Source organism: Geotrypetes seraphini, chromosome 6 (genome assembly GCF_902459505.1).
Source record: "Geotrypetes seraphini chromosome 6, aGeoSer1.1, whole genome shotgun sequence".
In the NCBI taxonomy this organism is placed as follows: Eukaryota; Metazoa; Chordata; class Amphibia; order Gymnophiona; family Dermophiidae; genus Geotrypetes; species Geotrypetes seraphini.
In genome coordinates this window covers 145,887,670-145,908,223 of record NC_047089.1, presented here as the reverse complement: position 1 = coordinate 145,908,223, position 20,554 = coordinate 145,887,670, and the positions used below count along the sequence as shown (strand labels likewise).

Genomic DNA, 20,554 nt, shown 5'->3' with positions numbered 1-20,554 from the left:
CTTTCCTTTTCCTCTCTCCCATGGTCTTGGCATCTCTTTCCTCTCCTCTCCCTTCCCTGGTCTTCCTTTTCCCCTCTCTCTTCCCAGTTGAGTGCAGCAGCAGCACTTCTCTTCCCCTATCCCCGCCCCAATTTGGTGCAGTAGCAGCTTTTCTCTTCCCCTCTCCCCCCCCCCCCACTTGGGTGCAGCAGCAGCATGTTTTCTATTCCACCCTCCCCCCCTTGGGTGCAGCAGCATCATTTCTCTTCCCATCCCTCCCATCGGCAGTCACAAGTTTCCCTCCATCGCTGACCTATCTTCCATAGGTCAGCGATGGAGGGAAGCTTACAACTTGCTTCGGGCCTTCCTCGTTGCCAGGTCCTGCCTTCGCGGAAACAGAAAGTAGGCAGGAGTCAGACCCGGCAGCGAGGAAGGCCCGAAGCAAGTTGTAAGCTTCCCTCTGTGTCTCGTTTAGCTTATACTTGAGGAGAAAGACTAACTCATTCATTAACTCCGATTTAAAAATCTGACCTAAAATTCTCTGAGACTAAAAACAGTGATGTGCTTCTGCTCTGAAGCTCTACATGTGCGTGCCGGCTTCCTTTCTCTTCTCCTCCCCCCCGGGACATAACTTCCGGTTTCGGAGGGAAGAGAAGGGAAGCCGGCACGCACACGTTAGAGCCCAGAGCATGGGTTCAGTTTGTATGCGGAAGTCAGCCCAGGAAGGAGCATCGGCGGCAGCAGCAGGATTAGCCGGCGCGGAGAACACTGCAGGGGTTTGGCGCTGGACCGACCGTCCCCTTGTCCCCGCGCACAGCTTCTGAAAATGGAACATTTCGGCTGTCCCAAAGGTGGCTCAGGACAACAGGACGGTCGGTCCAATAACGGGACTGTCCCGTTGAAAATGGGACGTATGGTCACCTTATACATACTACTCTATAGCCCCACGTACCTAAATCCCCTAGCATACAGCTCAAAAGAAGGCATGATCAGGGGCGTGGTAGAGGTGCTCCAAACATTTGTGCATGGACTTATAGAATACTGCTGTTCTCGCACCCAAATGCCACGAGTTGAGAGCCAGCATATACACCAGATTTGTATACGTTAAAGCCATATCTAGAGACAAATACCAAAATAACATTCTAATGGACTTGCATTGTTGAATTTGCAAAGCAATAGCAGTTGCTTAAAGGGATTGCTGATCCTGATTCAGAGCCCCTCTCCTCAGGGCAGCCTTACATTCCTGGTAAGTCAGTATTCTTATTCCCCTGCCATCCTCATGGGCAGATTCTCAAAACTAAAATCTGATTTTAACATGCTCGCTAAACCGGTTCCAGCTGGTTTAGTGTGCATTTTAGTGGCGGATTAGCAAAACGACTTACTGAGGTCTTTGCTGAGTTTTCTAGCAGTCTCTGATACTGCCATACAAATGTAGTACAACTAAGTCATTAATATTAAAATGATCACTCCAAGTGATTCTCTATAATTGCTGAGTGATTCTCTAACTTCATTGTGCCATATTTGCAGGTCCGAGCTATCATTGGCTGGGCCTTCGCGTGTGCGGATCGCCGGACTAGATGGATCCAAGGTCTGATCTGGTGCAGGCATTTCTTATGTTCTTATTGCCTTACTTTCTGATCATTGGCTCAGGCACAGACAGGAAAGTAAGGTTTGACAGCTCAGATTTCCCCCTCCCCCATGCAAATTTTGAAGATCGACAGGAGAGATGCCCATTCTTGCCTGCCACCAAGCAATGCCCCCCCCCCCCCACACACACACACACATCCTGGCCTGGATTAAGGCCACTCCCCAAATGCACTGGGGAGGAGCCTAAGGCTCTGATTGGCCCATAGTAGGGACCTTAAATAACATGGGCCAATCAGAGCCTTAGGCTCCTCCCCGGTACATTCTTATTCCCCTCCAAAAATTAAAAAAAACTATTTTACCCCAGGTCTGTTAGGGGTAGGGTTACCATATGGCTGCAGAAAATGGAAGTAAAACCCAGGTGTCTTAATCCGAACTCTTTTTTCTGGAGCCATATGGTAACCCTAGGTAGGGATCAGGAATGATCCCTTTGCTCTTGCCTTGGTGCTTCCAAAGCTGTAGCACCTAATTCCTACAAAATCTGTATCTTTGAGGTGAGATGAGCTGTAGGAGGGGAAGGAGGTATTGTGGGGTCCCCTGAACTGGTGTCTGTTGGAATGGGAAGGTGCTTGCAGGGGATGAACCATACAGCAAGGGGGCTATAGATTTTTAACTAGAGCTCCAGACCAGAGCTGGGAGCAAGAATCAGATTTACTTATCCACCAAATATGTGAGTCACCTGCCCACGGAGCCTCTAATTTGGGACCATAGGAACTCATGAAGCTCCCAGATGTAGCATTGTTTGAAACATTTTCTCAAAATTTCATTATGGGATACAAATTAGCCAGGCACAGAGAACTTTTGCATGGATTAGTACAACAGCCCCTATCATTGGAATGCTTTTCATGATACAGTTCTATTTCCTAGTGTTAAGAACATAAGAATTGCCGCTATTGGGTCAGACCAGTGGTCCATAGTGCCCAGCAGTCCACTCACGCAGCGGTCCTTGGTCAAAGACCAGCGCCCTAACTGAGACTAGCCCTACCTGCGTACGTTCTGGTTCAGCAGGAACTTGTCTAACTTTGTCTTGAATCCCTGGAGGGTGTTTTCTCCTATAACAGCCTCCGGAAGAGCATTCCAGCTTTCTACCACTCTCTAGGTGAAGAACTTCTTTATGTTTGTACGGAATCTATCCCCTTTCAATTTTAGAGAGTGCCCTCTCGTTCTCCCTACCTTGGAGAGGGTGAACAACCTGTCCTTATCTACTAAGTCTATTCCCTTCAGTATCTTGAATGTTTCGATCATGTCCCCTCTCAATCTCCTCTGTTCGAGGGAGAAAAGGCCCAGTTTCTCTAATCTTTCACTGTACGGCAACTCCTCCAGCCCCTTAACCATCTTAGTCGCTCTTCTCTGGACCCTTTCGAGTAGTACAGTGTCCTTCTTCATGTGCGGTGACCAGTGCTGAACGTAGTACTCCAGGTGAGGGCGCACCATGGCCCAGTACAGTGGAATGATAAACTTCTCCGATATGTTCGTGATCACCTTCTTTATCATTCCTGGCATTGTTCGCCCTTTTTGCCACCGCCGCACATTGCGTGGATGGCTTCATCGACTTGTCGATCAGAACTCCCAAGTCTCTTTCCTAGGAGGTCTCTCCAAGTACCGCCCTGGACATCCTGTATTCGTGTATGAGATTTTTGTTACCTACATGCATCGCTTTACACTTATCCACGTTGAACCTCATCTGCCATGTTGATGCCCATTCCTCGAGCCTGATTATGTCATGTTGCAGATCTTCGCAATCCCTCTGTGTCTTCACTATGAATAACTTTGTATCATCCGCAAATTTAATCACCTCACTCGTCGTACCAATGTCTATATCATTTATAAAGATGTTGAAAAGCACGGGTCCAAGCACCAAGCCCTACGGCACCCCACTGATGATGCTCTTCCAGTCCAAGTATTGTCCATTTATCCCCTCTCTTTGTTTCTTATCCACCAGCCAGTTTTTAATCCACGTGAGTATTTCACCCTCGATTCCATGGCTCACAATGTTCTTATATATTGCTCATTTTGTTCTGACCCGAAGAAGGCGGTGTTAGCTCCCAAATGCTAGTCAAGCAGTATTAGTCCAAAAAATGGTATCACCTTATCATTTTTGGGTTTTTTTTACCTGCATTTCCATGTGGCAGCCAAGCTTCTTTATCCAGCCCAAGTGAATTACTGTGGCTATAATATATGAATGGGTAAAAGTTGTTTGCTCTTGAGTTTATTTAACTGGAAGCCCCTTCATCCATACCCCCATAATAAAGTAGTGATAGGAAAACTTAGATGTATGGTCACTTTATCATGTCAGCTGAATAGGCTGATCCAGGCAGTTTAGTGCCAAAGCCAGGCCAGGAGAGGGGGAGTCAGAGAAGTTCTCTTTTGAAGGGCATTCCCTAAAAGCAATGGCTCTCATCCCAGTCCTTGGGATAAATCCTGCCAGTTTGATTTTAAGGATATCCACACTCGGTGTCCATCGTATGCAAATCTTATCTCATGCATATTCATTTTCAATATCCTAAAAATCATGTCTAGCTGTGTCCAAAGACGGAGTTGAGAAACTTGCCCTAAAGCGCCTCTTCTGTCTGGCTAGTTAACACCTTCAAAATTTGGCATCCTAGGAAGGTACCTTACTTAATTTGGCTAAGTCCAGCCCTGCATGCTGAGATTTTTATTTCTCAAGTTCTTGTTGATTTTTCAAAAAACAAAAAGAAAATCGGAATTACGATGCTATGGCAGGGACGTCTAAGTGTCGATAATCAAAACCAACTTTCTGGATGTGCAGCAGCAGTTCTAAGCTGCTGTACATCCAGAGATCAAAGGGGCATGTTGGGAGGTGTGTTATGGGCGGGAATCGGGTGGGCTTCAACCTGGACATACTGCAGCCATAATCAAAGCTTTTCTCCTCCCTCCTACAGGGCCGCTTGCTGCAAATGACAAGGCTTCCACCTCCCACTCAACTCCTTGCTGTTCATGCCAGCATTGGCTCTCCCTCTAACATCACTTCCGGGTCCTGCACCTAGGAAGTGATGTCAGAGGGAGAGCTGACACCGACACAGGTAGTGAGTTAGTAATGTTGCTCGTGTCGGGGAAGTTAAAAGAGGTATGGGGTAGGGAAGGGGATCCCGGGAGGGGTGTGTGGAGAAGGAGCAGGGGGGGGCAGAAAGGAAGGTAAGGGAGGAGTGCCCCCGCCCCCTCTCACCCTTGCTATGCCACTGATCAGACCCCCAGTCTTTTAATGTAGACATATGTCCCTTGTATCTGATATTTTTTTAAAGAGATTTGGAAATTATTCCCTTCTACAAATTGCTGATTGCAACAGCTGCTCTTCTAAACCAGTAAATATGCTTATTAATGAAGTAATTTCCATATACAAGGTCAACAAGTTAGAGCTGCCAGACAGATGTACATAGAACGCAGCATAGATGTTTAGCTGGCATCTAAAATATTTCACAATATTTTAATTAAAAATATTTTAAAAAAGAAACACCAGACATCTCAAAAAATACCATGTATTTTCCACATGCCTTCCCTTTTATTCTTTCAGACACCCAGTCATGAGAAGATGGCCTCAGAGCTACCAGTGGTTCTTCATGAAAATGAATATCGAGCATGTCTGTCTGCAGAACTGGTATGGAGGAGTTTCTGTCATTGCAAAAGACGATTATTACAAAGCAGCTCCTGCTAAAGCCTGAAGGAGCCTATAAGTATGAGTTTTTACTAAAAACAATACTGTAAAATACTAGATGGCAAACAGCCAGTGTTAATTTTTCAGAAAAGCTCAGATGGATTCAGCACACAGTATTGAAAACTTGGGGTATTCCTCTGCTTTAGACCAGAAATGCATCAGAAGGCTGACAAACTTTTCTGAACCTGCAATAGGAATTCATACCGTGAGACATTATCAAACCCCTCTTGGATTTTTCCTTGCAAAAAGGTATTGAGTCCCTATGATTTGACTTTGGCTCTGGTATGACCAAAGAATAGCATGTGTGATTTCTGCATCTGTAGGAAACGCACTTGTTCAGCTCATGGAACTAGAAAAATGGCTCATTTTGGAACATTGTGCAAAGATCACTCTAGACATTGCTTAAATCTCCTTAGGGCTTGCTAAACATTAGCATCATGATCGTCGCTGAATCAAAGAGGGTAATTTTCACAGTCATTTGCATGGGTAAAGGAGCACTTTTATAAAATTGCCCAGCCCAAATGTGAGTAAGTTTATGCTTGTCCATGTAATTTTACCTATAGATTGAGGAGGTGTTCCTAGGGACAGAGTTGATTCAGAATTTGTACTTACATGCTTACTTTTGAAATCTCAGGAAATTGTGTGCATCTAGGCCCTCTTTTATCAAGCGGCGTGAGGGTTTAAAAAAAAAAAATCGCTGGCCCTGCGGTAAAAGCTCTGATGCTATGAGCACCTGATCAGAGGCGTACCTAGGGTATGTGATACCCGGGGCCCATTGTTTTTTGACACCCCCTGCCATCATTTTTTACACCCCCCCCCCAATGTAAAAAAATATTTTTTAGTAATGTTCCCCCCAGGTGCCAGCCATGAGGGGGTGTTCCCGGCCTGGGAGTCATGGTCCAGGAACTTCCCTTCTCACGGCCCGGTGCCAAGGCTCTGAATAGTCCCCGTGGTCCAGCATGTTCCCAGCCTTCTTTCTCTTTACTTTCCGTGAAGTTGAAAAAACTGCCGGCCTCAGCAATGATTCAGCTATGTTGCCCGCGGCTCCCCTTCCTGCTTTCCGTGTCTGCCTCTACAATCCACCCGGGCGAAAACAGGAAGTTGCATCATTGGCAGACGCAGAAAGCAGGAAGGGTAGCCGTGGACGATGTAGCTGAATCACTGCCGAGGCCGGCAGCTTTTTCAGCTTCATGGAAGGTAAAGGGAGAGAAGGCTGGGAACATGCTGGGCCACGGGGACTATCCAGAGCCTTGGCACCGGGCCGTGAGAAGGGAAGTTCTTGGACCATGACTCCCAGGCTGGGAACACCCCCTTCATGGCTGGCACTCGGGGCGGACCGCCCCCCCCCCCTTGGTACGCCACTGCATCTGATGCTATGAGCGTCAGAGCTTTTACCACAATGGCCAGCGATTAAAAAAAAAATTCTAATGCGGCTTGATAAAAGGGGGCCCTATTTTTCCAGGGATAATTTCCAAAGCAGAAGTCATTCACCTACTTTTGATTTAAGAATCCAACAGAATCCACAAAGTGAACAATATGCATGTATTTTTTACTAACGTGGACAGTTATCAACTTAGCCCCAGCGTGTCTATAGTGAACATGTTATGGTTAAATTTATGATGTAAAAAAAAAATTGGTATGAGAACAAAAGCACAGAGAAAAGGTATGGGAAATGAATAACAAATATCTGTTCTTCAATGCAGCAATATGACTATTTATACAGTATCAACCCAATATATAAAGACACTTATCTTTACAGTTGTGCCTGCTATTCAGATAAATCCCCTATCTGATTATTTATTTTTTAATTTACTCATGTGGGTTTATTTACCGCCTTTTTGAAAAAATTCACACAAGCCAGTGTATAAGAAGAATAAGCCATAAATAAGCAACAGACAATGACAACATGATTTGATAGCACATCCTTCATTGGCAGTGGCATAGCAAACGCAGGGCAATGGGGGCAGTCCGCTTTGAATACAGCCAGTAAGGGGATATAGGGAAAAGCCATGGGCAGTGGCGTAGTAAGGGTTTGTGGTCCGCCTCGGGCACCGTCTTCATAGGAGTGCAGCACCCATCCTCCTCTCAGCCCCTCCCCCCCCCCCCCCCGGCTACTTCCCTGCCTCCACACTGCCATAGCTCTTCTTCTGACGTTACTTCCTGGACCCACGCCTAGGACGTGACATCAGAGGGAGAGCTCATGCAGGCGTGACAGCAGGTTGGGGGTTGTTGCTCGCACCAGGAACATTACAGAGGTAGGGGATAAGGGAAGTAGAACGCACACTGCAGGGAGGGGAGCAGGGAAGGAGTGTGTAGGAGTTGGGGCAGAGGGCGGTGCCACTGCCCTGGGTGCCTCTCACCCTTGCTACGCCACTGGCCACGGGGACACAGCCTGGTGTGCATGGCCATCGGCCCCCTCCTCCTCTGACGTCAACTTCCTGATCTGGTGCAGGGGACCGACAGAACTGACAGTCACACACAGCAGACCACGATCCCACAATCGCTTCATGCACCCAGGTATGCTATTGGCTGTTGGGCATGCAAATGGGTAGAACCTGGGCAATGCATGAGCAGGGCGCACAGGTACAAATGTAAATTATGGAATACTATAACACACCAATATTCTAGCACACTTCAAGGTTCAGAACTTTTCAGCAGCCCCTCATAAGTGCTTGCACCATAAATATAAGCGCATTTTCAGCCATTTGCGCTAGCATTCAGTACAGAAAAATAGGCGCCCACTTTTCTTTATACATTAGGCTTGACATGGACATCATAACCAGCCATCGTTAGCAGGTGCTCTGTTATGGTGCTAGGGGGAATAAGGTGGAGTGAAGGTGTTCTGCCTAGGTACACAGATATCAGCAATACTGTGCCACTCTCCTTATAGCTAAGCAGATTAAGATGGGACAGCATTTTTTCTGTTCTATCCTAAACTACTTGGTTGTATGAATAGCAGTTGAATATTGCCATTATTCGTACACCCCAGAGGCTTTGCATATATTCAGTACTGCTAACTATATATATAGCAGTGGTGAATATGTGCAAAAGTTATAAATGCTACAGCTGGGGTTTATAAAAAAAAAACCCTAAACATGCTGACCATGGGGTTTAAATGTTGACCTGTAGATATATGTGAAACTGGTGGTTGAGAAGGCTTGGGTCGGCAACCTTTTTAAAGTAAAGAGCCAATTTATCCTAAAAATTTGACCCAAGATTTGCAAAGAGCCGCAATGGGTAGATAAGGAAGTTTGAGATATTCCAGGTCTTTGCACCTCTTTTCCCTCCTTTCCCTGCCTGTCCTCCCCCCAACCCATAGCCAAGATTCTCTCCTCTCTCCAGGCCCCGACCCTTTAATCTCCCTCCTAACCCCATCATCCCCCACCCACCCCTGGGCCTATCGAGGTACCTGGTGGTCCAGAGGGGTCTTCATGGCAGGAGCATGGATCTCTCACTCTTGTTTCCATGCGAATGCCTTCTAAAATGGATGCAGTGATCTTTCACGGCTGCTCGTGGCATTTCCTGTAGTATCGCAAGCTGCCACAAGAGGTCACAGCAGCTAGTTTAGAAGGCAGCCGCAAAGAAGCAGGAGCGAGAGGGCCATGCTTCTGCCACGAAGACTCCCCGCTGGACTACCAGGTACCTTGGTAGGCCCAGGGGTGGTGGTGGCAGAGGAATCATGGGGTTGGGAGGGAGATTAAAGGGTTGAGGCCTGGAGAGCTGCAGTCACATGCCAGAAGAACCACATTTGGATCGTGAGCCACATTTTGCTGATCTCTGCCCTAGGCGAATCTTCATAGCATAACATATATTCTTCTATTCTGCCTATACCAATACCAGTTCAATGTGGATTACAGAATATAAAAAGAAAGATAATACTCTTTGAATGACAATGTGAATAAGAAAGAACAGATAAAATTTATATTGATAAACAATTTTCATTTCATTAGCATTCTTCCTCCCCCTGTGCCCCCCATTGTGAACCCACCCCCCTGCCCATCTCCATTAATTTTTTGAAAAATATGAAAAAATATGTATATGTAAGAAGTGGCATTCTGTCTTGACCCGAAGAAGGAGGTTTTGGCTCTGAAAGCTAGTCAAAAAATGTATTAAATTGGTCCAATAAAAAACTATCACCTTATTTTCCATTTTTATGGGTTATGGTCTATTTAACTTAATTTAGCACTCCAAATGGACAAACCAGATATAATCTACTTTCATTCAGTTGGTTTGTTGCTATCTAAGGCCTCCTTTTATCAAGCAGCGTTAGGGTTTTCTATCATGGGTTGCTGTGGTAAAAGCTCCGATACTCATAGGAATTCTATGAGCGTCGGAGCTTTTACTGCAATGGCCTTTGATAGAAAACTCTAATGCAGCTTGATAAAAGGGGGCCTAACAGAAGATGCCTGTGAGATTGTGGCCTTTAACTTTCACTATTAAAAAACTGAAACTTCAAAGTTCCACTAGGCGCATATTATATTTATCTTATCGTCTTCAAGTGAAGACCCCTACCATAGGTTTTTACATTCAAAGAAAAAAGACAAAGAGAAAAACTCCTAATAAAATAGAAAAGTCCATGTCCAAAAAACCCCGCAATACTACTAACTCACAATCTCAGCAAACATGCTCTCCTAAACTGAATTCTTTAATTATATGGTAAACCAAAAAAAAAGCCAAATGATCACAAAAATTACACGCTGTGCACTGATATACTTTCAAAAAACATCAGGTGATATAACTTTTTCCATGTGAACTTAACTGGCTTCCTTAAAAAAACGGTGCCTGCATGGCGTTTATAGAGGTGCTTTATGATGCCTAATGCCACTGCAGGCGTAGCTAACACCAGAAGTAGCGTTAGGTATCATAAAGTACCGCTGTGGGTGCGATTCACATGAAAGGTAGGGGCCAGAAATGTAGGCCTTGAAAACCCTGGCCTACATTTCCGACCCATACCTTTCCCGAGGCCGCAATTCTATAAACAGCACCATCACGTGATTGACACATGATTGGCAGCAGTTTTAATTCTGCCACCATTTATAGAATCTGGGCCTAAGGGCTCACATGCTAATCATGCACTAATCACATGCTAATCAATTAGCATCTGACAAAGTAGCTTTGCTGATTTACGCAGACACACCCAATGTCCGCCCCCAGACATCGTTCTTCCATTGTAAAAATAAAAATAATTTTTACTGCATGGTATGCGTGCGTTAACCTGGAACTTACCGCAGGATGCATGAGCATACCCCACAGTAAAACCCTTTTAAGCTGCTTTAAGTATGCACTAGTGTTTCTCACAGCTTGGTAAGAGGACCCCTAAGGCAGTTGTACATACAACATATAGAATACTATAGAGTGCACGGCTAGTATTTACGTGTATAAGTCTTAGTATTCTAAAACTTGCATTTGCTATTGGTACTTGACTTTAGGTGACCTGTTATAGAATGAGGAAGATTATCCACAATGGCTCTAAGATGCTTTCTCCTTCTGGTAATTCCTTATGTGCATACAGTAGGAGTTGACAGGACTGGCACAATGGTATTACATGCCCCAGACAAACCTTCAGCTTGGCAGCCCTTCTCAATTAACTTTTAGATCTTTAGCATCAATCCCCCCCCCATCTCCCTACCTAAGGTTGATAATTAATCTCAACAATCATGTTCATCTCAACACCATCCCTCCCAGAAAAATACATAGAAATGCATGTTTGGACATCATACTTTTAAAATATTAAACTTTGAATTGTAAAATATATGCATGAGTGAGATTTTCAAAAGCCTCTTGCAAGGGTTAATAGATTATTTGAAAACTGCCCATTCTTCCTGCAGAAACAGAGGTATGCATTGATTATTCTTAAAGCTTGTAAGAGTCTCATGATCTATTGTTTTTCTTTGCTTGCAGCTGGTCTTTGCTACTCTCCAGAACAGGGGTGCCCACACTTTTTGGGCTTGCGAGCTACTTTTAAAATGACCAAGTAAAAATGATCTACCAACAATGAAATTAAAAAAAAAACCCCAACACAAAGCACACTGAAAGGCAGAGAAAATGTTAATTATCATTTATATTCTGGGTTTTTTTTCAAAGAGGTCATGGCAGATGACTCTATGCAATGTCACCTCAGTAACAAGCATACAAAAATAGACAAATATACCTCCTCCCTTTTTACTAAACCGCGATAGCAGTTTTTAGCGCAGGGAGTTGCGCTGAATGCCCCACGCTGCTCATAGGCCCCCTACGCTAAAACTGCTATTGCAGTTTAGTACAAGGGGTCCATAGTGCATAATATAGACAGCAGATATAAATTCTCAAAACGTACACATTTTGATCACTAAATTGAAAATAAAATCATTTTTCCTACCTTTGTTGTTTGGTGATTTCATGAGTCTCTTGTTGCACTTTCTTCTTCTGACTGTGCATCCAATCTTTCTTCCCTTCTTTCAGCCTCCTGTATGTTTCCTCTCCTCCAGACCTCATTCTCTCCCCCAACTTTTTCTTTTTGTCTCCCTGCCTCCCTGCCTGCCCCCTTTCTTTCTTTCTCCCTGCCCTCCCCCAAGCCACTCGGTTTGCCGCCGCCGCCATCAGTGAACAGCCCTCAAGCCACCGCCGCCCCAAGCTCTCCCTGCAGAAGCGTCACGCTGACCAGCATTCCGCTCCCTGACGTCAATTCTGATGTAGGAGAGGAAGTTCCGGGCCAACCAGGCATTTCTCCCCATTCCATCCAGCCTGAGCCACCATCTCTCCTTGATCCAGCATTTCCCTTCTGTGTCTGTCAGAATTACCATTCCACCTATTTTCCAACATCACCCTTCTTTATGTCCATCTCACCTATATCCCTTTTTCAGAATCTTCATTTGTCTCTGTCCTTGTCTTTACCCCATGTTCACCATTTGCCCTTTCAATGTCTTTATCTCCCCCCCTTTACTTCTGTGTCTCTGTTTCACCTCCTCTTTTTCAGCACTACCTCCCTTCAGCATTGCTCCCTCTCTGTGTCCCTATCTCCTCTCCCCCTTTTTAGCATTGCTCCATCTGTATCCCCATCTACCCTCCATTTCAGTATTATTCCCTCTGTGTGCCAATCTAGCCTCTTTCAGAATTGTCTCCCTCTGTAAACCCATGTAACCTCTTTTCAGGATTTCTCCCTCTGTGTTAAACCACCACCACCCCTGCTTTCAGCATGTCCCCTCTGTATCTCTATCCTTATTCAGTAGGTCCTGCTTACCCTTTCTTTTCTTTGTGTCACTATCTCCATTTTCAGCTTTCCCCCCTTTTCCTGTAGCCAGAATATTTCCACCCTCCCTCCACTCCGGCCCAGCCCAATATCAAATATTTTCTTTTGTTTCCCTCCCCTCTCTCTTTCTCTCTCTCGTCTCCTCCCTCACCCACGAGTCCTGCATCTGGCCCTCTCCCTTCTACCTGCACCCGGCCACACCTCCTGCTTCGCGGCTCTCTTCAGCAACTCGTCAGCAGCGGTGATCAAGACAGGCTGCCGACATCGAGGCCTTCCCTCTGCGAGTCCTGCCTTTGTGGAAAAAGAAAGTTGAAACAAGCTGGACTTGCAGAGGGTAGGCCCCAACGTCAGAAGCTTGTGTCGATCGCTGCTGCTGAGTTGCCGAAGAGAGCCGCGGAGCAGGGGGTGTAGCCGGATGTAAGTAGAAGGGAGAGGGCCAGATAGGAAGGCTGCTGGAAGAGGTAGAAGCTCCGGAGCATGACACCGACCCTGGCCAGGATGATTTCTTTTTCAGACTGCTGCTGCCGCCACCAAAATGACAAAAAACAGACTCACATGGATGCCCGGCATCGGCGGTGTCTTTGACATTGGGAAGAGGAAGGCTGATCGGCCCGGTAGATCGGGACGGTAACACGAGTCTATCACAGAACCCGGGATGGGCTCCGCAATCGACTCACGTTGCCTTCCCGATCTACCAGTCGATCGCAATCGACGTATTGGGCACCCCTGCTCCAGAAGCTTCTGCCCTAGACAACTACCTAGTCTTGCCTAAAGGTTATGCTGGCTCAGGGAGCCAAGCTCCAAAGATGTAGGAAACAAACAACTTTATGCTTTAGGCATAAAAGAGGGGTGTTCAATAACTTATCTACCTAACTCAGTAGAAAAGAGTTTTCAAAAAATAATTGTTTTATTTTTCATTATATTCCCCTGATGGCTCCTTACACATTATCCACTTTTCCTGCAATGAATTTAACTCCTTTGAAAAGAATTGTTCTGTTTTACCTTCAAACAAGGACGTCACAGCTTCCTTGATGCCTTCATCACTTGAAAACCGCTGTCCACGGAGAGATTTCTTCAAAACTCAAAACAGGAAATAATCTATGGGAGCCAGGTCAGGATGGTAGGGTGGATAATTCAGCTGCTGAAACCCACATTATCGGACGGCAGCCTGTGATTGTCGTGACATGTGCACTGGCACATTGCCGTGAAGAAGCAGCATGCCTACTGTGTTTTTCTCATCTCTTCTTCTTGACTGAATCTCACAAAGCAATCATTGTGTTGACGTAACTCTCCCCGGTTATGGTTGTCTTGTGTGGCATGAACTCCAGAAGCAAAAGTCCTTCATCATCCCAGAAGACAGTTGCCATGACTTTGCCTGCAGATTTTTCTGTCTTGAATTTTTTGGAGTGGGAGATGACTTGTGCTTCCACTGCATTGACTTCATTTTGGACTCAGGATCTCTGTGATAGACCCAAGTCTCATCTCTAGTCACCAAATGCTGAAAAATTTCACGTGGTCTTCACAGAGCATCTCCAAGTTCTGCTGACTACTGGAGCCTCGTGGTCTTCTGACATGGAGACATCATTCTTGAAACCCATTTTGCATTAACCTCAGACATGCCCAACTTTCATGAATTATTTTCCAAACTGTACCTGCTGTGATGCCCATTTCTTCAGCTATTCGGGAAACCTTATTTCATCTGTCTGATAAAATTGTTAACAGACTCTCCATCCCACTTAAACTGCTTGCTCCAAAATTTTACTTTGTAGGATGATGGGGCAGATTTACCATAAACTGCAGTCATACATTCATGGACCTCCTTTGGCTTTTTCCCTTCTTTTGTGAGAAATGTTATCACTAAATGGTGCTCCAAATCTAGCAGTTTCTTACTTGATTCGCACAAGGACTCTCCTGACATCCCGTCTCTTGGGATGTTAGACCTGCACTGAGCCACAACTGTGCATGAGTAACCTTGAGACATCACAATTTGCACAGACTTGTTTCAACACGCTTACTACTTTCTTTCATACTCAGGTAGATAAATTATTAAACACCCCTTGTACCTTCTTTGACCTTTGATTATTCTCCATGCTACAGTAAATTTTCCATTTTGGGATGGGCTATACTTAGCATCTCTAGATACTTCTCCCAATAAAGTGGACGAAGGAAAGGATGGAGATCTGCAGGACCTGACCCAGCAAAATGCACTTGGCCTCTCCAAGCTGAGGGTCAGTTGCAGATGCTTAGAATTTCTTTTTTGGGGTGGTTAACTAGCTTACCTGGAGGAAGGTGTCTGCCTCCTGCAGGAACTAAATAAATATTTGGAGGGCAGCATAGTGCCCAGCCCGCCCTGCAGCTGCCTGTTTAGCACCAGATGCAGCTCTCCCACAATTCAGGATAACAAAGCAGATTTGGAGCTCCCACTGGGGAAGAAATGGACACATTAGAGCAGGCTGAAACAATTATTTCACCAGTAGGTGGCAGCCTATTTGTGAGATCCTATCAAAGGATTATAGATAGGGGTGCACATGGACTCAGCGTTGAAAGCCTCATTGATTTTCAGCCTGCACAGTGGCCAGACCAGAATATTGATTAACAGTGGCAAGGAATGGGTTGAGCTGCTGGTCATACTAGGGCAGGCTCACTCAGTCAGGATGGGACATGACCAGATCAGAGAATCTCATCCCGGGCAAGCATTAAGCAGGCAGAGGGGAGCAATTATGTTGCAGTGTGTACTGGCAGCTAAGAAGCAATAAGAATGTGAGGAAGTGAAAGGAAAGGAAAACAAAACTGAAAATGTTATAATGCCTTTGCATCGCTCTATGGTGCAACTGTACCTCAAATATTGTGTGCAATTTTGGTCTCCTAACTTCATAAAAGATATAGCAGAATTATAAAAGGTACAGAGAAGAGTGACAAAAATGATAAAGGAGATGGGACGGTTTCCCTATGAGGAAAGGCTAAAGAGGATAGGGCTCTTTGACTTGCAGAAGAGACAGCTGAGGGAAGTTATGATAGAGTCCTATAAAATACTGAGTGGCTTAGAAATGGTACACATGAATCGCTTGTTTACTCTTTCCAAAAATACAAAGACTAGGGGAAATGCAATGAAGCTACTAAGTAGTAAATTTAGAACAAATTAGAGAAACTTTCTTCACTCAATATGCAATTAAACTTTGAAATTCATTGCTAGAAAATGTGGTAAAAGCAGTTAGCTTAACAGGATTTAAAGGTTTGGATACTTTCCTAAAAGAAAAGACCATAAGCCATTATTAAGATGGATTTAGGAAAATCCATTGTTTATTTCTAGAATAAGCATCATAAAATCTGTTTTACTCTTTTGGAATCTTGCCAGGTACATGTGACATGGATTGGCCACAGGGCTTGATGGACCTTCGGTCTGTCCCAGTATAGCAAGCGATTCACATCTACCCCTTCTACTCCACTAAGTATTTTATAGACCTTCATCATATCTTCCTTGAGCCTTCTCTTATCCAAGCTGACGAGCCCTAGTTGCTTTAACCTTTTTTCACAGGGAAGTTGTCCCATTCCCTTTATCGTTTCTGTTGCAATTCTCTCTACCTTTTCTAATTCCGCTATATCTTTTTTAGATGCAATGACCAGAATTGCACATAGTATTCAAAGTGCAGTCGCACCATGAAGTGAAAGACATTATAACAGTGGTCTCAAACTCACAGCCCGGGGGCCACATGTGGTCCGCCAGGTACTATTTTGAGGCCCTCAGTATGTTTATCATAATCACAAAAGTAAAATAAAACAGTTTCTTGATCATATGTCTCTTTAGCTATAAATTACAACATTATTATTACTACTTAGCAGTGGCGTACCTAGGGGGGGGGCGGGGGGGCGGGCCGCCCCGGGTACCAGCCCTGAGGGGGTGTTCCCGGCCTTGCCGCTCAGTCCCCCCCCACGCCCGAAGGACCGCTCGCCCCACTGACCTTCCAGCACACCTATGAAGCAGCCCGCAGCAGGATCGCGACGTCAGCAATCCCTCAGCTGCTTGGGCGCTGCTTCCTGCGCCGCGGTCCCGTCCCTCCTTCGACGTCAGAGGAGGGGGCGGGACCGCGGCGCAGGAAGCAGCTCCTAAGCAGCGCAAAGATAGCTGACGTCGCGATCCTGCTGCGGCTGCTTCATAGGTAGTGCGGGGAGGCCAGGGGGGCGAATGGTCCTTCGGGGTGGGTCGGGGCATCAGGCCTTCAGGGTGGGGCGGGCGGGCGGGCGGGCAGGCAGACTTTCAAGGGGGAGGGGGGTGACAGGCAGGCAGGCAGGCCGTCAAGGGGGGGGGGCAGGTCGTCGGGGGGGGTGCAGACCTTCAAGGGGGTGCAGGCCTTCAAGGGGGGGACAGGCAGGCAGGCCTTCAAGGGGGGGACAGGCCTACAAGGGGGGGGGGACAGGCCTACAAGGGGGTGCAGGCCTACAAGGGGGGGGGGGACAGGCCTTCAGGGGGGGGTGCATGCCTTCAGGGGGGGTGCCGACCTTCAAGGGGGTGCAGGCCTTCAAGGGGGGGACAGGCAGGCAGGCCTTCAAGGGGGGGGACAGGCCTTCGGGGGGGGTGCAGGCCTTCGGGGGGGGTGCAGACCTTCAAGGGGGTGCAGGCCTTCAAGGGAGGGGACAGGCCTTCAAGGGGGGGACAGGCAGGCAGGCCTTCAAGGGGGGGACAGGCCTACAAGGGGGTGGGACAGGCCTTCAAGGGGGTGCAGGCCTTTGGGGGGGTGCCAACCTTCAAGGGGGGGTGCAGGCCTTCAAGGGGGGGGACAGGCCTTCAAGGGGGGACAAGCAGGCAGGCCTTCAAGGGGGGACAGGCCTACAAGGGGGTGGGACAGGCCTTCAAGGGGGTGCAGGCCTTTGGGGGGGTGCCAACCTTCAAGGGGGGGGACAGGCCTTCAAGGGGGGACAAGCAGGCAGGCCTTCAAGGGGGGGTCAGGCCTTCAAGGGGGGGACAGGCCTACAAGGGGGTGGGACAGGCAGACCTTTAAGGGGGGACAGGCCTACAAGGGGGTGGGACAGGCAGACCTTTAGGGGGGGATAGGCCTTCAAGGGGGGACAAGCAGGCAGGCCTTCAAGGGGGGGTCAGGCCTTCAAGGGGGGGGACAGGCCTTCGGGGGTGCAGGCCTTCGGGGTGGGTGCAGGCATTCGGGGTGGGTGCAGGCCTTCGGGATGGGTGCAGGCCTTCAGGGGGGGACAGACCTTCGGGTGGGGGGTACAATCCTTCGGGGAGGGTGCAGGCCTTCAGGGGTGGGGTTTAGGCCTTCAGAGGGGGACAGACCTTCGGGTGGGAGGTAAAGTCCTTCGGGGGGGTGCAGGTCTTCAGGGGTGGGGTGTAGTTTCAAGTTTCAAGTTTATTGGTTTTTTATACCCCGATCATAAAAACAAATATCTGACCGGTTAACAATAAAATTTAAATAGGAAAGCAAGATATATTTAATTGTGTTTAGAGAGAGTAGTGAGAAAAATAGAAACATATAATACGTATAGACAGACCTGACAGTGAGGGTAAGTGGGAGGGTTAGGAAAAAGTTACATAGTCTTAGGAGAAATGAGATAGAGGGAAGGGATATAACATGGGGGGCGGGGGTGCCTGGTATGAGTAATATGCTCTGAGGATGATAATTAGATTGAAAAAGAAATCAACGAATGGACGAGAAAAAGATTAAGAATTGGCGTAGGCATCTTTAAATAGATAAGTTTTAAGAATAGTCTTAAATTTTGGTAATTGAGTTTCGTCCCGAAGAAATTGGGGGAGAGAGTTCCATAATGTGGGTGCAGTTATGGCGAAGTTAGTATTCCTGGTGTAAAAGGATTCTTTTAGAGAGGGAATGAAAAGGAGTTTTTGATCAGATGATCTTAAGGAACGAGGAGAACTTTGGGGGATTAAAAGTTTATCGAGAAATAGAGGTAGGCGTGAATGTTTGATTTTGAATGTAAGTAGTATAATTTTATAACGTATCCGATGAGAGATGGGGAGCCAATGAGCCTCTTTGAAAAGAGGAGTGACATGTTCGAACTTGCCGACATTGTAAATGAGTTTAATAGCAGTATTTTGAACAAGTTGCAGCCGTCGTAGTTCTTTTTGGGGGAGTCCATTGAGAAGAGAATTACTATAGTCTAAGTGTGAGATGACTAGGGAATGAATTAGTATGTTAATCGAGTCGTTAGTTAAAAGAGATCTGAGGGAACGAATAATACGTAGTTTGAAGAAACAAGTTTTTACAACAGAACTGATGTGATCGTGAAAAGTTAGTTCGCTATCTAGAAAGACGCCTAATAGTTTTATTTTAGTTTCCATACGTAAAGGTGTGGATTTAATGTAAATTGTACCAGGTATTGTTTCAGATTTTTTAATGGGGAGAAGAAGACCGCAAGATTTGTCAACATTGAGTGAGAGTTTGTTAGAAAGGAGCCAATCGCTTAAGATAACCAGTTTGGCATTTAGCTCAGTAATATCTGAAAGGTTTGAGGTGTTAATCGGGTAAAGCAACTGTATATCGTCAGCGTAGGCGAAAATAGTGAAACCTAGTGATTGTGCGAGAGAAAGAAGAGGGGATAGAAAGATATTGAATAATAGAGGAGACAAAATGGAGCCCTGAGGGACTCCGAAATTTTGAATTGCTGAAGACGAGATTTGGTTTTTTGAATAGACTTTGGATTTTCGCTGATGAAAGTAGGATATGAACCAGTTGAGAGCGTGTCCTGTAATGTTACAGTCTGACAGTCTAGATAGTAATAGAGAATGGTCGATGGTATCAAATGCCGCAGATAAGTCGAGAGAGATTAGTAGGACCGATTTTAAGTGGTCGTGAAAGTAATGTATAGTTGAGATGAGACCTAGTAATGATAGCTCGGTGGAATGTGAGGAGCGAAAGCCTGTCTGATACGGATGAAGGGCATGTGTTTGATCAAAATAATCGGATAGTTGGGTGTGAACGATTTTTTCAGTAACTTTAGAGATTAATGACAGATTTGCAATTGGGCGGTAGTTATTAGGTAAAGAGGGATCTGAGTTATATTGTTTGAGTTTAGGGAAAACCAATGCAGTTTTCCACGATGTTGGAACTTGACATTCAGAAAAAGATTTGGAAATCATTTCCCTTATGTAAGGTCCAAAAAAAGAGAAAAATTTTTTGAGTAAGTGTGGAGGGAAGGTTTCGATTATATTGTTTGGAGAATTTATTGAGTGTAGAATGGTGGATAATTGGGAAGTCGTGGGTACTTTGAATTGAGAGAGAGAACTGAGAGGTAAGAAGGATGAATCATTGTTGGTAGACGGGGAAAAAGGGGGAACAGATGGTCCGAGATGGGTTCTAATATCGATCACTTTTTTGTGGAAAAAGTCGGAGAGTTCGTCTGCAGATGGGGATGTTGCAGTTGGTGGAGGAAGTTTCTTTTTTGAATATTTTGAAAGAGATTGAGGGGGGACAGACCTTCGGGGGAGGGGGGTCCTGGTGTAAAAGTACACAGAGGGAGAGAGGGAAGGGGGGGTTCAAAGATACGTGCATATGCCAGACTTTGGGGGTTAGAAATAATGGGTCTAAAAACAGAGGAGTGGGAGAGAGATGGTGCATAATGGGATTTAGGGAGGGAAGGAACAGAAAGGGAGAGAACTTGGAAACAGGGGATGGTGTGGAGGGGGGATAGAGATACTGGATAGGAGGATAGTTGGGAACAGAAAGGGAGAGATGGTGGATCCTGGGGTGGTGGGGAGTTGAGAAAAGGTGAATCTGTGGATGGAGACAAAAAAAAAGGAAAGATGCCAGATCTCCGGGAGAGGGAAGGGAAACGGAAGGGGAGAACAGAGATGGCAGACGGATGGTTAGCACGGAGAAAGGAGACCCTGGCAAGCAAGACAACAAGAGCCTGGGACCAACAAGATTTGAATATTGATCAGAGAACAAAAGGTAGAAAAAATAATTTTATTTTCTGTTTTGTGATTACAATATGTTAGATTTGAAAAGTGTACATGAGACAGCTTGAAATGGGAACTTTTCTATTTTTGTGAATGGCAAGGCTGA

General features: G+C 46.0%; 1 protein-coding gene across 1 annotated transcript in view; it reads left to right on the top strand.

The window, feature by feature from the left end:
• CREG2 (cellular repressor of E1A stimulated genes 2) overlaps positions 1-5,990 on the top strand; it is a 31,198-nt gene extending 25,208 nt beyond the window's left edge. Inside the window, exon 4 of the mRNA XM_033950008.1 lies at positions 5,156-5,990. Coding sequence (XP_033805899.1) covers positions 5,156-5,303 — 148 coding nt within the window. The 3' untranslated portion in view covers positions 5,304-5,990. The remainder of the gene's footprint in view (positions 1-5,155) is intronic.
• Positions 5,991-20,554: the final 14,564 nt, after the last annotated feature.